The 16,796-nt window shown below is 35.7% G+C and overlaps 1 protein-coding gene across 1 annotated transcript in view; it reads right to left on the bottom strand.

Moving 5' to 3' along the window:
• Window positions 1–1,588: 1,588 nt before the first annotated feature.
• The window catches only part of LOC113517043 (rho-associated protein kinase 2), a 34,806-nt gene continuing 19,598 nt past the window's right edge, over window positions 1,589–16,796 (bottom strand). Inside the window, exons 5-13 of the mRNA XM_026901561.3 lie at window positions 15,691–15,881; window positions 14,909–15,083; window positions 12,006–12,163; window positions 11,030–11,231; window positions 10,046–10,314; window positions 8,134–8,291; window positions 7,347–7,472; window positions 6,220–6,442; window positions 1,589–4,955 (exon numbers count right to left, since the gene is read on the bottom strand). Of these exons, the coding sequence (XP_026757362.2) occupies window positions 4,862–4,955; window positions 6,220–6,442; window positions 7,347–7,472; window positions 8,134–8,291; window positions 10,046–10,314; window positions 11,030–11,231; window positions 12,006–12,163; window positions 14,909–15,083; window positions 15,691–15,881 (1,596 nt within the window). The 3' untranslated portion in view covers window positions 1,589–4,861. The remainder of the gene's footprint in view (window positions 4,956–6,219; window positions 6,443–7,346; window positions 7,473–8,133; window positions 8,292–10,045; window positions 10,315–11,029; window positions 11,232–12,005; window positions 12,164–14,908; window positions 15,084–15,690; window positions 15,882–16,796) is intronic.

The raw sequence follows: 16,796 nt of genomic DNA, 5'->3' as shown, positions 1-16,796 counted from the left end.
AACAAGAAACACTAGTAACAATGCGTCGGAGGCCTGCATCCCTTTAGCACCACGGGTGTTTAGACACGTCTATTTATCACAGCTATCCAGAGCCTTCACTGACCGAACCGGTCCCCTACCTCGCCGTCGCACGGACCGTCCGCTTGACGGCCGATCGGACGGTCCCCGAACACAGTCCAATCGCAAATAACAAGAAGCAGCACGTTAATAATTTATTAAATATATATACAAATTAAATCGAAGCTTCCGCTTTAATCAATCGATTAAGCTGGATAGAGATTGGTCTAATTTTAGACTTGTGCCGCGCGTGTGGAATGCGTCGCTGGTAAAATTGTATCAGAAATATAAACGATACAGCATATATAATATATATTAGATATCTTTTTTTCGGTGCAAATCCTGGATATCGTTGCGAAAATAAAGTCGTCACTCTACAACAGCACCGCTCCGACATATCATGCAAATTGGTATTTAAAATTGAGCGTTGTGTTGTTAATTAATAAGTACATTTTACAGTAACAAGATATTAGCCAACGGCTCGAAGCATGCATAGTAGATCTTTAAGCAATGTAAACAAGAGTATATAGTGAGTGACGACATAAAAAATAATGCGCTCGAGTCTTTACTAGAAACATGGCAAAATAATTGGAACAAAGTTGTGTAGCGAAGTGTATACACATATTATTTTGTACATTCAAATCACAACTCCTACATCACAATGAGTATATAGAAGTTTTAAGATCTCTAAAACTGGTGTCAAATCGCACAACCATTGAGGCTGGATAACATTTACAAGCATTCAATTTTTGTACATCTTCATCGGTACCACAGTGTATCAACCTGTTATAATATTTGGCACCAAATTGTAAATATCGCAGTTACCATCGCATACTCACTTAAATAAAATCAAATATTACACTGTTTTAATGCATCCTTAACTACACAATTAACGTATTTAATTTATGAGAAATACGAAAATATGATCACAATGTGTCCAAATCCTAATGAGAGCAGAATCTTGTAAAAGTATTTTAAGACATTATGAATAATTTTATTCCAAATACCCAAATAACTGTCTACTGATATCAAAATCACAATCATTCTCATTAATATTCTATACGGTTTAAAATGGCCACTTTGATGATGCGATTGCCCAGGTATCATGGTGACGTCGAAGACTTAGAGACATTATTTAGTCATTTTTGGGGTCACGACCCTAACATGAGCAAAAAATGACGTCTTCTAGCGCGATCTGTATATTTGCAATTCGCCTAAATAACTACTTAATAAGAATTAATTAAAAGTAAGTACCTTCTAATAAGGTATCAACAGACCTATTTTACAGATTCTAAAGGATACTATTTTTGTATATAGAAAATTGTCACAAGAATTATGGCAATTATTATGTCTGTATTTCTCGGCTGGTTATAATATGGAGTCTTTCAAGGTTAGAGCAAATAGGCATTGTTTGCGTGTAACACCTTAAACCATATCGCCAACATCAGATGAGATTATGATCAAAGACTCTCCAAAATTATCCATTAAAATTGCAGCAAATTAAGGAGGACAATGACCTTTTTTAAAAAAAAAATATGTCACTAGACATGTCTGAATATCTTACTATAACCACATAAATAAAAAAATAAAAAATAGACAAATTGCAAACATTAATCGTAAAATTCTATAGAGTAATCAAAGTGTCCATTTTATATCGCCAAACGAGTTAAAACAATCACTTTACGCGAACCGCATTACGATAAATTTAATGTATACCGAGCCGAGTTTAATGCTGGTCGTCAAATCCACGAACCACTACGCATTCATCGGCTGGATTATAAGAAATGTATCATTATACAACTCCGCAAAAGTGATCATTCTATCCCTGCAAGAGTCGTGATACGAGGAAGCCCGTCAGATCGTCACGTAGTTAAGCGACGCTGGAAGGGAACACTATTTGAGCAATGGTCACGGATGGCTATGAACGAGGGGCATGTTATGGCACTGATTATCGTCAATTCCCCAAATGCAAAGGCATGATGGTATCTAATGTACTTAATCTAGCTAAGGTCCCTGAGTTTAATAATTGGCGTATAATTTACTACAATTATGTACTGTCAGATTTATTATAATATACATGTTAGTACAGAGATGTGTAGCTAAGTATGACACACTTGACACTGAGATTGATTAAAGCAAATTTTTCAATTTAATATTACAGTGAAATTATTATTCTGACGCGTCAGTGTATACAAAATTTATAATAGAATCGGAAATATAGTTAATTATCCGACCATTTAAGTGGTCCGCATTATAATAATTTCACTAAAGTACCAAATTCAAAATATTAATTTTAAAAAGTTTCGCTTTAACTATACCTCAAAATCGAACTCAGTATCAAGTGTCTCAGAGTGCTCAGTGTATATTTGTAACCAGTGCATCTGTGTAAATAACAATACCAGTTACTATACACGATTGAATAACTACAAATAATGCTACTGGACATTTAACAGTTATTAAAAACAGTGCAAATACGTAGTACAAGTGTGTTTTTAGAATTTGCCTATCACCATTTAAATTTAGTTTAGTCTTCGTGAATTATATAATAGTTATACTTTTGAAGTCTTTTTAGTTGATGCGGTGCACAAAATTACGTTTTCCCGTACATGTTGTGATGTATAAGGCCGTGAATACGAGACTTTGTTTATATATAAAAAAGATTTATTATAAACTATTTCATATAATATGAAAGAACTGAGCTAATTATGAGCAAAGATTTTCAAACGTTATGGTGTCAGTTAACGGAATACATCCTATGCTTGAACGCTTAATAAAATATGTTGATTTTCTAACCACGAAAATGTAGTCATCAGCAAAATATTCCAATATTAAGTATTACTTTCTATTACACGTATATCAGAGAACCAATACATAGGTGTTCCAACATAAAATAGTAACAAAATACAAAATGCTAATCTGGTAAAAAAAATGTTTGTAAAAAAATAAAAATTTATAATGTAAATTAAATCAACTAAATATCATTCACAAATGTTCACGCTATCTTTTAAACTGTTCCTCACTTTCTATGATGTAAGTTATAAATTCGAAAAGTTTAATACCTTATTATTACATTTTCATCATTCAATTTTATGATTGGTAAATATGACAAAGTAATAAGTGGATATGAGATATAAGTTCAGGCCTATTGCAGGGCTGATATTCTTGAAGGTAAAAACCCTTAAAAACTAAAAAAAAGTTGCTACTTTAATTTTAAATACTGCTACTTATAAAGGGCAATGTTTTTTTAAGTTCATGATTAAATAAAGTGCTGCACTATTATGTAATGGCTGAGCCTATATGAGTTTCTTCCATTTTAACTTGTAGTTAGATATCTGGCATTTTAATAACTAATCTAGACAAGCATCGAACTAATCAATCAATACATTTTCATTATATACGTTGTCGTTGATGTACGAATAAGAAAAAATAAAACGGCCGTTTCGCTGTATTTTATTGCACACTACAGCGATAACGTGCCTATCGATAGAAACTTTTGTCAGTTGTACAAGAAGGTGGAGGAAGTTGTTAAAATTTGCAGTGATTATATATTAGATACTTACAGATAAAAAAATATATACTATCTTAATACTTTGTCATAGTTAACACTGTTAATATGATTTCTAGATGTTGTATGTATGTATTAAAATATTTTTTATTAAATTTAGTACCATTTAACATAGTTTTAAAAAGAACTAAAGTTAAATACTATATGTGAATTTACTCTGAATCCAAAAAAAAAGCTAAAATACTTATTTGGCCACATATCAAATGTCATTATGAAGGCTCACAATTCTGACGAACGCACTTATTATACAAGCAAAGTAATATCGCAATATTAACACAAACAAATATTTACATGATTCCACAAATGGTAAAATTACTAAAATGTTATTACATTTTTGGGTAAATAATAAAACGATCAGGCCACTCAATTTATATACGTTACACACTAAAATCACATAATAATAAGCTTGTATTGTAATAACTATGTTTAAATCGAATTATTGACTCTCGCTCCATTCTATGATACAGCGTCAGATTCGCTTTCTATTCTGAAAGCTATAAGATTCTAATTGCAGTTCATATTTACTGATTATATTTTAATGTCACATTGGCCATATAATTTCGTCACTGAACAACTAACACCAATAAAAAAAAAAATCAATGCAGAACAACTAAACAAACAAGCGTTCTCCATTTCACTAGAAAGTCTGATTCTCCAATGTATTGGGTCGTGTGGGTATCACACTGGCGGTTAGCAGCATATCGCTCTATATAACCGACATAAACTTCTAAGTACATAATATTAACATAAATATTTTCAATATCTATCACAGCAGAGAAGCTGAACTCGTGTAAACAATTTGAATAATGGGGACCTAAATATTATTACAAGACTAGCTAAATACACTGAACCGGATTATAAATTTTCAATATAGGTTCCAAATAATCGTCACCAAATGTTATGCGCAAGACACTTTCCAGTAGTGACAACACTGTAAAATAATAGCATCGTTTTTAACGTTTGCTAAAAACTAGCCATTCAAATGGATATGTCTAAAATATGTTAGTACAAAAAACAGATGAAGCTAGACTATTCAATTCCGATATGGTAGATGCAACTGTTTTAAGCGATCGTCCGTCGAATGTTGAGAGAACCTCTGCAAAAGAGTCAGTTTGGATATCGAGCAGACGTCCGAGATATCAGGTCAGGTCCGAGACGTCGGAAAGACGTCCACAAAAGGTCGCGTATGATGTCAGCTGAGAGTTGAATCAGACGTCGGGAGGACGTCGCCGAGGTCTCTCACTGCCGCGGCAGCGACGCGTTTGCGGGCAGCGTGGAACTGCGCTGTGATGCATTCATGTACGCAGGCTTCAGGTTCGAACGCATCGAGTCTCTGTAAAAGGTAATTACCGACTAAAATGTGACAGAAACTACATCCAAATTAACTCAATTTTTGGTGAAGCCAGATATAATAAGCTGTAGATAAATAGTCTTCATTGTTTCCTCCAAAAGATTACAATAGTAAACTTATAACAGATACAAACAATTACAAGAAATGATCATAGTGAGAAAACAATGGGAGACCTTATCTCTAAAAGCGATCTCTTCTAGCAGGCAACGTTTGGATAGATGACGTCATCAATGAAATGAACAATGTAAAATCGTTTTTATTTTGGTTAGGTTAGCTAGGTTTTAGGTTCTTTATCAAATTTGAGCGAAAATGTAATGGTATTTTTCTTCAGCTATTAGCTTTTGTTTAGCGGGAACGCTGCACGGCGGCAGCAACTAACTATAACGGTTTTTATACATCTGCCGGACAAAAAACTGGCAAACCATTTCCTGGGCATTGGGAAGTCCATAGTAGGGCAATTTCGATAGAAGACCCCGATGCCAGACCCGGTCAAAAGCCTTTGCAATATCAAGACTGACAGCGAGCGCTTCACCTTAACTCTCAATGGCTGATGCCCATCGGTGCGTATGATATACCAAGAGGTCACCAGTTGAGCGATTATAACGAAAGCCGTATTGGCAGTCACTTAATAAATCGTAATCCTCTAGATATTTCAACAGCTGTGCGTTAATTATAGACTCCATCACCTTAGAGAAAAGGGAAGCGAACGCTATCGGCCTGTAATTTGAAGGGTCCTACTTATCGCTTTTTTTAAGTACAAAATGTACAAGGGTGGTCTTCCATGTCGAAGAAAATTGCCCTGAGGAGTACGAGTTTGTAAAGAGACGTGTTAATGCAGGACATACTAGTTCCAGAGCACACTGCTTTAGGACCACTGTCGGTATACCGTCTGGCCGACTCGATTTATGAACATCTAAGGGGAGTAACTCCCGCCGGTATATAATTTCCGGCATAGCCCTTTCAGACCCAAGATTTTTTTTCTTTCAGATTAAATATATTTTCTTGTTTTGGAGCCAATCCATCTTGCCGGCACACACGAGACTACTGCACCAGCTAACCGCTAAAATGATTTCTTATTGGCTGGTTTAGAATCTCACAATCATGTTATTTCAGCTTCGTGCGTAAAAATGAATTGCGCGCGATTTTAGAATTTTTTAAAGATACAACTCACGCCCGTATCGTTCAGGTCTGAAAGGGATAGAGGTTCCGCAGCACGGGACAGTAGGCGGTAGGCGGTAGCGAGTACCTGGGCGAGAGCTTGGTGTGGTCGTGGTTGGTGTGGTGCGCGGCGCGGTAGCCGTAGCGCTGCACGCGGCGCGCCAGGCGCGCCACCCAGCGGCGCTGGTCGGGCGCGGCGGCCGCCAGCAGCAGCAGCTCGCGCGCGCGGTCCGCGTGCAGCTTGCACGCCGCCACGCCCGCCACGCCCTCGCCCTCCGACACGTGCTCCGCGTGGATCTTCATCCGGCACCCTACGCACATTGCACTAGTCGCATTAATAATACCCTACATATGCTGGGGGAAGGGATTGTTAGTAATAGAGATGCAAGCATGCGTATGAGTCTACTGGGAACGACTTATCCGGAGCCAGGGGACTACAGATATCTTAAACCGTAGGGTATCGTTAAAGTAACACATAGGATCTATGAAATGATGGTGTAAGGCAGGGGGAAGCACAAAAGATCCCGATGGGTCGACGTGCAACGGCTTAGCTGACCACATATGCGAATATAAGGGCCCTATTGCTAGCAATATACCCAACCAGGTCGACCAGCCGTTGATCCCCCTGGAAACCATCATACTAAATGTATTCCAAGTATATTCATAACGATGGGCTAACTAACCTGCCTTTTTCATTCTCACCTATCATCCCTACTGGTGCCCCGCCAGCATAAATAAACCATTAGAATAGGCACAGTTACTATTCCATTATCATCTATTAAAAAAAACAACATTTGTTTATCTACTTGTAACCAATCAACCATATTCTGTAACATAATTAATCTACATAAAGTAACAAATTGAATCACAGAATGTTTAATAGGACCCTTGTAACAGTAGGTGTACCCCAAGGATCTATCCTTGGACCCTTTCTTATTTCTTATTCAGTGACTTATTTTCTTACCAGGTTTTCTACAGCAATGAATTATACTAAATCTCTACTCTTATATACATCTCTTACGTCATCCACTACAGCTACATTTCAAATATATATATATATTTGTCAACTCTAGAAACTAATAAACTCTCCCTTAAAAAGTAGACTTATTAAAGTTTTGGATTAGAGGAGTGGAGTTTACTTGTCTAAATCATTGTATGGTTTATAAAATATTATTAATACTTGAGCTAAATATTATAATAATACGTATTACTCACGCCGGCATTCGTAGGCCTGAGGCGGACGGAACATATGCCAGAGCGGGCGGGTGCAGACCTCACAGGCAGTCGGCATGTGATACGTGATGCTCACCAGGTCGTGTCCTTTATGTTGCACCGTGTTACCTGAAGCGCGAACAAATTATTCATATATAACTGGGCGAACTCCAGCCTGGGCACTAGGGAGAAACTGTACTAAAATAATAATGGAAATTCTCTCCCTAAAAGAGAATATAGCCTACTAATGTCAAGCAACATTATTATACAACAATTTTTTGAAATTTCCTTCTTTTGATTTTTTTTTTTTATACAACTTAGAATGGCAAACAAACTGACGGTCCACCTGATGGAAAGTGGTAACCGTCGCCTATAGACATGAGCAGTACCATGGACATAACAGAGTATACTGTTTCGCCCACGATACCCTCCATGCGTTGCCATTCCTGAGGACTCAGATGTTATTCCTCTGTACCCAGTAAATTCACGCCATATCCCACCCTTCAAACCGAAACACAGCCATGCAAACACAACTGCTTCATGGTTGAAACACGAATGGAACAAAGATACCCAAACAATCGACTTTTGTACAAAGTCTCCCTCTGGTTCATTGATGTATTATGAATTGTTCCCTTAGTCACTTCTTACCCAAAATCTATTCGGGAATAAAACAAGCCATTTTGTGTGAGTAACAGTATGAGTGTGCGAATGCAGCTAGTATGAGTGTAGTGAGTATGCAAATGCAGCGAGTGCAAGTGCAACGAGGGCGAGTGCGCGAGTGAGAACCGACCGGCGTGGTCGGCGGTGTCCGCGGGCAGGTCGGCCAGGTCGCCGGGGCGGCGCGCCTCGCCCTCGCCCGCATACAGCAGCTGGAAGATGCGCGGGATGTCTTTCGCATCTGCGCGAATCACGTCGCCCTGCGTCACCGACCGCACGTGGAACACCTTGCTGCAACAACATGTCCATGTTGTGTCATGAGTATACTATTACTGTAATTTTTAAGACTGATTCTATAATATTGAAGAAATTCGTTGAGGACTTTTGTAAAGTTTAAATTATTTTTAATACCCACGAAAAATTTGTACTCTCCCTCTGAATGAAATATGTACAGGGTGTATGTATATTTTATTATAAAAAATAAAGATTTGATTGATTTTTTTTGTTTTGTAATGGATTACTCAAAAACTAATCAACCAATTTTAAAACATTTTCAATTATAGAATACACTATCAGCAAGTAACATAAGCTATATACAGGGTGGCCCAAAAGTCCTTAGAAAAGTAAAATTTGAATTAAACGAAAACGGCGCGCGTGAGCGGTGGCAGTAACTTCGGTTTCTGGGAATTTAGTCGCGATGGAGCGTTTCACCGGATGGACCGTGCGTTTTGTGTGCGCGAGTTTTATCAAAACAACAATTCGATTAATGAGAACACAAAGGTTGTGTAACAATCAAACGATTAAGAATTGATAAGTTCGAGGAGACCGGTACGTTAGATAAACCGCGGTTGGGTCGCCCAAGGACATCACGTACGGAACAAAACATCGACACAGTGGCACAATCTATTCAAAATCCTACACAGTCAACTCGTAAGCGTTCCAGTGCATTAAATGTATCCAGGACATCGAAAATCAAGAAAGATTTACTTATGCCCCTTAAAAGTTCATAGGCGATGCTATTCAGAGAGTGAAATGCTAATGAAATGTTTAATCGATTTACTTCGTTCAATAACATAATGTTCTCTGATGAGGCACCACATTAACGGACATGTTAGTAAACAAAATTGCCGCTATTGGAGCCCGATTAATCCAAAACTTAAGCATATCTATATATTTGGGCCGCTATGTCAGCCCATGGCATCATGATTTTTGAGAACGGCAGAAAAAGCGATATGGTCATTTTTCACACAAAAATTGCAAAACTTTCCAGGCTTTAATCTTCATGGTTTCAATCAGTTCGGATATGTATTTATCCGTCAACTTTTTCCAAACAAAGTTATCTCTAAGAGAGGAGACATGTTATCCAATACTATTTTTTTTTTGGAAAACAAAAATTTTGACATATACATTTCATTGAGTCATCGACAATTATATAAATATTATAACTAATTCCCGTTTTTCTACATATAAAAATATTATTCATAGTGTAATTAGTTTTATTTTAATTAATTTTTTTCATTACTAACTCACCCTATTATTTTCGAAAATCCTACCTGTGGGAATCTATACTACCCACAATCAAATTAGGATACCCTGTATTATGAGGAACCAAGCAACGACCAATTTACAAAAGTCTGTTTCCTAAAATGATCCAACTGAAAATCATACCCATAACATAGGCGCGAAAAAGCGAGCATTTGCGAACACTGCACTTTACCACTAGGCAAGAGTAATATGGATACCAATCCGATATCTATATATTGGGTTCCTTTGATGGCGGAAAAAAGGTCATAACCTATTTCGATATCGTCCTAATCGGTCGGATATGTATTATCGAATATGTTAAAAGGCTGTTATCCAATAAAATTTTTGGAATACAGACTTTTGATATATATGTTATTGAACCAGTATATATATATTGTAACTAAAACAGATATTGCTATAAAGCAATAACCCACCCCTATTTCCCACTATACTACCCACACCCCTGCAGACGTCAAAGGAATAATAGACAATAAGAGTGATTTTACACAATTGAAACAAACCTCAAATCTAAAATCATAACTGGGTCGGTGGTGTTCTGCTTGTCGTTCTCCGAGTTGTAGAATATAATCTTCTTGGAGGAGACGACTACATATTGCTTCTTCCAGCCGTGCCGGCGAATATTCTGCTTAAACGGCACCGATAGCCAGCCCTCGAGCGTTTGTTCCGTCTCGCCGTCCTCCGCGTCGGCGGACGATTGTGACGCAGTTTCGCTCGTCAATGCAGCAAGTTTTTCTTTCAGTTGCTCTATTTCCGCATCTTTACTATCCACCTGAAAAGAGATAATTGTTTTTGGTAAACTTTTTTATTAGCAATAGACTGATTTGTGTGCTGTATTGATTTCTAATGTTTCAAAATTCTTGTCAGGTAAATATTAATTTAAATATTTTTTAAAAGACGCCATAGAACATGAATTTAGATCCTTCTATTTACTTAACTCTCGCACCTCGCGCTTGCTTGCCAGGTTGCTGACCAGTAAGTAACCGGATTCTTACAGAAAGGTTGCTAAAGCTGCAACACTAGTTAGTGGCAACAAGATCTTGATCTCTTAAAAGTGCAGAATATAAACAAAGCTTTAAATAAATTCCATTATTTCTAATCTGTGTATTGTAGCATGGGTGACAGTTGACAGCTTTTATTGTAATATTTTAATGTCAAAATCAATTCAATAATTGTATCTGTTACTTTCTCACAAATATTTGTGTTCGTCTGTTACATATTTGAATTTTTCCGTGATTTAAATGATCTATCACTTACATCCTTATTAATATTTTAAATATTAAAGTTAATTTGTTTATTTGTTACCTCTAAACACCTTAACGATTAATTTACTCACTATGAAATTTGGTACACACTTACTATATCAGATGGAGGATTTTAGTTCTTGGTTAGATTCTTCTAATCACAATCAATTAATATAATCCCAAATAAAAACTATTCATGCTATCACAAATGATGTATAATGAAAATAAATAAACAATACAGACCTCCATAGCGAGCCGCAAGCGCGTCTGCTGCTCTTCGACCACCTGCTGCTGCGTGTCCTGCAGGTCGCGCTGCAGCTTCGCCACCAGCTGGTCGAACTTCTCCTTCTCTCGCGTCAGCTCCTGCTGCAGTTTCCGGTAGTCCTTGTCCTTGCGCACTGACATCTTGTTCTTGTTCTTTGTTGTCGTCGGGTTCATGTCTTTTCTGTTTCACATTGAATAATACGAACATTAGTGATTACTACCGGTAATTATTCATTTATTTTAAAAAAAATTAAGTTTTGTAAGACGGGTAATCCTAGTACCGACATCAGTCTCTCACAAAGATTGTTTTTAAATTGTAACCTATATAGCTGTAAATTTTATTGTTGTCATTTTGTGAGAGAAATAAATAAATAAATATAAAAAAAAAATTACCGTCCAATCAATTCGAAAGTACGAGTAAAAGGATCTAATGGAAAAATTAAAAATCTCTGTAAAAGGCGTATAAGAAACATGACGCAATAAATAACAATGGACACATTTCCAACATTACTAATCCCACTATATAGACGATTAATGGAAATACAAACATTATTATGGATACATGGCGATTATAAAACTACTGTACGAAAGTTGCAGAAAAGCATTTTGTGGCTGTTGATTATAAGCTGAGGATTATGCTACGTGAATTATAACGAAACGTATCTAACTTCACTATAGTTCAATTATAAAATAGGTAGAGAGAACAGACTGCCAAAGGCCTTTCAAATTTTTAACACGGATATAAAGAAAAACATATAATAATAATCCATTCAGACTTCACGAGTATAAAAACTCAACAACAACGCCACTTATCGTGTTAAAAACTATTCAAGTTAGAACATTCAATACACATTTACAAATTAATTGTAAATTGTTGAGCTATTTCGGAGATTGGCGTAAATGACCGTCACAATACACGGGATTTTTATATTATATAGTAAATATATGTATGTACCTGTTCATGATCTCTGCCAGTTTGTTGACGGCCTGCTGTTTGAGCATGATCTCCGAGTTGAGCTTTTTGTTGAGACGATCCACGTCCTCCTGCAGCCGCTGAAGGGTCGCGACTCGCTCCGCTAGTGCTGTGCCGTTGCGGCGAAGTTCGTCTACCTCCTGAGGGCAGACATCCATATTTTAACATTCATTTATCCACTAGTTTATACCCGCGACTTCGTCCACATGAACGGATAAAAACTCTGTTGGTTGGCCAGGATTAACAATAAGACGACAGTAATCTTTACCAGCCTATTAGAGATTACTGTCGTGAATTATTCGTATATATTTTATTTATTACATTGTAGTTACAATATATATACAGGGAGGAAAAGGATTGTTAGCATTGGAGTTTAACAACCCCATTGCTAGCAATATGCCCTATTAGGCCGACCTCCACGTGGTTTCCCCTGGAAACCATCGTGAACAATTCTTGTTGAATTCTTCACGATGGGCTAACTGACCTGCTTCATCCTCACATACTATTTTATTACATTACCTTTTTTTTTAATAAACATTATACCTATACACTATTGCTGATACTTTCTTGTCAGAGAAAAGTATGCATTATATATTCTTTTTTTTTCTTAAAAAAGTGCAACCACAAAAACTCCAGCTATTTAATATACAAGTATTAACCAATTATATTACAATTACACTAATATAAAAAATATCTTGACATTATTTGCATATTTAATAAATAAAGCAGTCTTAATTTAACATAATAAGGACATACTAATAAAAAATCATTATTATGAGACACATAATTGCATAAGTAAACAGCAATGACATAAGGAACGTCATCTGAGGAATTAAAAAACCACTTTACGCGAATCGTAATAGAATTCATTTCGTATAAACCGACCTATGAAACTACGATAGTATGGTAAATATTACACGCTCAGCGTAAGATGTCTATTCAATTCGTCTGTGTATAAAAAAACCAATCATAATAATAGCATGATAACGCAATATAATCGTTGCACTATCAATTAATTGATCATCTGCAAAATATAAAAAAAAAGTGTATAGAAAAATGTGAAAGGAAAAATTAATTACTGTATTTGTTTAAATTGAGATAGATCAAAGGGTTATAAGCGATTCGACAATATATCACACCCACGCCATTTTCCCACGCAGTGTAAATAAGACGTCGCCCATATTACTGAAATAGCTTAAGAATTTATTCGACATCCGTTGTCACATTGAAATATAAAACAAGTACTCATTTAAAAGCGACTAAATATCAAAGTCAATATCTCCCGACCGATAAGATCGCCTTTAGTAATTGCCATGCGTAAAATTTTGAAATTTTAGTTTATGTTGTGATCTAAATACTTATTAATATTTCTAAATTATCACTGATAAAAAGTTGAACAAATATTATTACGGATGAAGTCTTTGTATTATATCTATTCATAGTCTGTAATATATATATATATATATATATATATATATATATATAAGTATAATTTTAAAGGCTTTTAGCTTCTTCATGTATATCAGCCTTATCATACATACCCTGAACTGATTTCTCATATAAATAACTTGAAGATGTTCAAAAACATTGCAAATTAACAGTACTAAATTTTCTTTTATAGCTGTTTTATTTTCATTTGATATTAATTAGTTTTATTACTCTGACATATTTTTAATCTTGTTTACAAGCTTATGTGTATGTGAACACAAGCATACATATCTACAATATCTATATTCCATCTAATCGTGAAAATAATAATTATTTATTTGGATATAATAACAATAAGTTAACTAATTAAGCTATACAGCTATTTTTAGTTATTGACTTATTATTATTATTCAACAATTTACTAATCATAATTTACAATTAAATTGACATTATAAATTTATTATTGTATCTGTAAGAGCGGTGATTAATGCAATAAATAAATAAATTATCGACATCGACCTTTTGTCCACTGGAGAACTATCATGTTATTAAAATATTTCATGTCGAAACATTAGCCTCAATCTAAAGACATTAGTAACACACACTTACAATGTTTATTCTTAAAGGACCATGTTTTAATAAGAAGGGAGGGTATATCAATTCGACCCTATGTATGTATGTATGTATGTCAACGCAGTTTATTATTCAATTTATATGGTAGATAGGAAATAAACCACCTTAGTGAATTATTGCTGATACTGTTCTTTCAATATCTCTATTCTTCCTAATATTATAAATTTAAGGTTGTTTGATACCTTTTGGCGCCTTAACAGAAGTTAGACATACACATACTATTTGGTACGGAGAAGAACCTAAATTTATCCCTGTTACACAGATGAATTTGTGGATAAAAGCTCATGGAGAGCTTAGTCCTCTATATTAAACCTTGTTTTCATTATAAACCGACTTCAAAAAACTGGTCATCAATACGTCTCTATGTGGATAAACATTTTTATCTAATTTCAAACTGTAACCAAATGTACGGTGCATATATTGTAAACAGCGCCAGAGATAGAAAAGTTACGAGTAACAATTTGTCTTAGGATGGACATAACATTTTCTATGCTGTAGCTGACGAGCACTACATTTTAAAAAAAGTATTAAGTATGAATGTAAAAGGCAGAGGAAGTCCAAACGTAAAAAATACAAGCAAATTAAGAACAGCCTTCTTTCTGAAGTCGGTGTAAAAGATGATATGATGAGATGTGAGATAATGCAGATACAGCTGCGAATAGAGAAAAATAGAAAATAAAAATATATAACGCCGACGCCAAATAAATAATATGGATAGAAAGATAATGAACTGAAATAAACAATTTCTTCTCATCTGTATGTACTCCTATTAATATTTTAATAAATGGCTGCTGAGTGGCGTGCAGCGTGGCATGCGATGTTACCTTCCGCTGCAGGTCGATGGTGGCGCGATTCTCGTGGTCGCGGTCACGCAGCCCCTGCACGAGCGCGTCCCTCGCCGCCAGCTCGCTGCGGTGCTGCGTCAGAGCATCACGCATCTCCAACTCTTTCATAGTCTTCTCTTTTTCCAGCTCGCCTATTGTCTCTTCCGCTATTGATCTAAAATGCAACACGCAATTATTATTGATTGATTGATTTAATTAAACTTTATTGACCATCATCGTAGCCGTTTGATAATAATCTTTCTTCTTCCTTCTTCTTCAACAATAATTATTAATATTAGAAAAACTTTTAGTTTCAATAAATAATAATTAATTTTTTTTTAATTAAATCACTACTACAAATAAGACTAAGCGTATTTTAAGATACAGGCGAAGTGCAGGTATCGGCAGAATTTGCAATTACGCACGCCGCGATGCAAAAACATTGAGACACGTTGAGAAACGTATATTTTTTTATTTTTTATTTTGATTCTACTTTTTATATTTTCGCTTTTAAATCTATTCTTACTTATACTACAAATGTGAAAGTTTGTAAACATACTTATTACTCAATCATGTTTAGCCAGCCGAACTGACTTCAATGAAATTTGGTACACAGGTAGGTTACTTATTTATTTATTTTTTAGTACAGAACATATGTACAAGACGGACCTAATGCTTTCATTTTTTTTTAAACTTTTTTAATCTGCTATCAATCAAGACTATATTATCAGAACTAAGAGTAGCATGTGTCATTTATTCATTGAGTAAATAGAGCAACCCACCTAGAAATAGCTTCCGAGTCGGCCCTGGCGATGGCAAGCTGCAACTGGTGCATCAGACTGGCCCGCTCCTGCTCCAGGTCCCTGGTGGAGCGCGTGTTCTCCTCAATCTGCCGCTGCAGCTCGCCAACTTGGCTCCTGTACATCAGGCAGTAGTGCTGCTCGTTTTCCAGCTGAGAACGGAGCTCTTCACTCTGCAATAAAAGTGTTACACTTTAATAAATAATAATAAGTGATCCTGAAACTAGGAAATCTTATGTATTAAACTAGGAAATTCTATGTATTGAACTAAGAAATCATATGTGTCGAACTAGGAAAAATTATGTATTGAACTAAAAAATCCTTAGTATCGAACTTGGAAATACTATGTATTGAAGTATCAAATCCAATTCATTGAACTAAGAAATCCAATGAATCTAACTAGGAAATCCTATGTATTGAACTAAAACATCCTATGTATCGAACTAGTAAAAACTATGCATCGAACTTGAAAATCCTATATACCGAACTAGGAAGTTCTATGTATAGTCTCCTCCAATAGAACTTAATGTAAAGCCAAGTTTTCTAATTCTAATCAATTAACCAGAGTGGAACTTAACGATCGAGGGATGGGAAGCAGCGTCCCTCTTTAAATAACTGTCTAGTGTCCAGTCTAACTGCGGTTGCCAACCCGCCTGCCAAGCGTAGCAACTACTGGCAAAACTCCCCCTTATGGGCCTATGTTCAGCAGTGGACAATTAACGCTATATGATGATAATGATGATGATGAATCAGAATGATGAAGCTTTCCTTCACAATTGAGGTCCTTCCACCTACTGTCTACTCCCATTAATATATTAATTACTAAATATACTATTCAACTAGAAAAATTGCTTTTCTTTAGTCATAATATATAAAAAAATATCCTGAATTGTATACAGATATCGGAGCGGTACTCATATACCTATCCTACGCCAGTGTGGCAGTAAAATTATACAAATACACACATTAGGCATTAATATATCTGGCGAGACATTTTACGCAACACGATAAAGCATGGACAAAGCAACCTGAGGAAACGTGATGTAAAAACGATGAAGATTTAATAACTGACTTTCATTATTCATTCC

Source organism: Galleria mellonella, unplaced genomic scaffold (assembly GCF_026898425.1).
Source record: "Galleria mellonella isolate WM207_F2 unplaced genomic scaffold, CSIRO_AGI_GalMel_v1 utg93, whole genome shotgun sequence".
NCBI lineage: Eukaryota > Metazoa > Arthropoda > Insecta > Lepidoptera > Pyralidae > Galleria > Galleria mellonella.
Note: the sequence above shows the minus strand (reverse complement) of the source record. Positions and strands in the feature narration are given on the sequence as shown.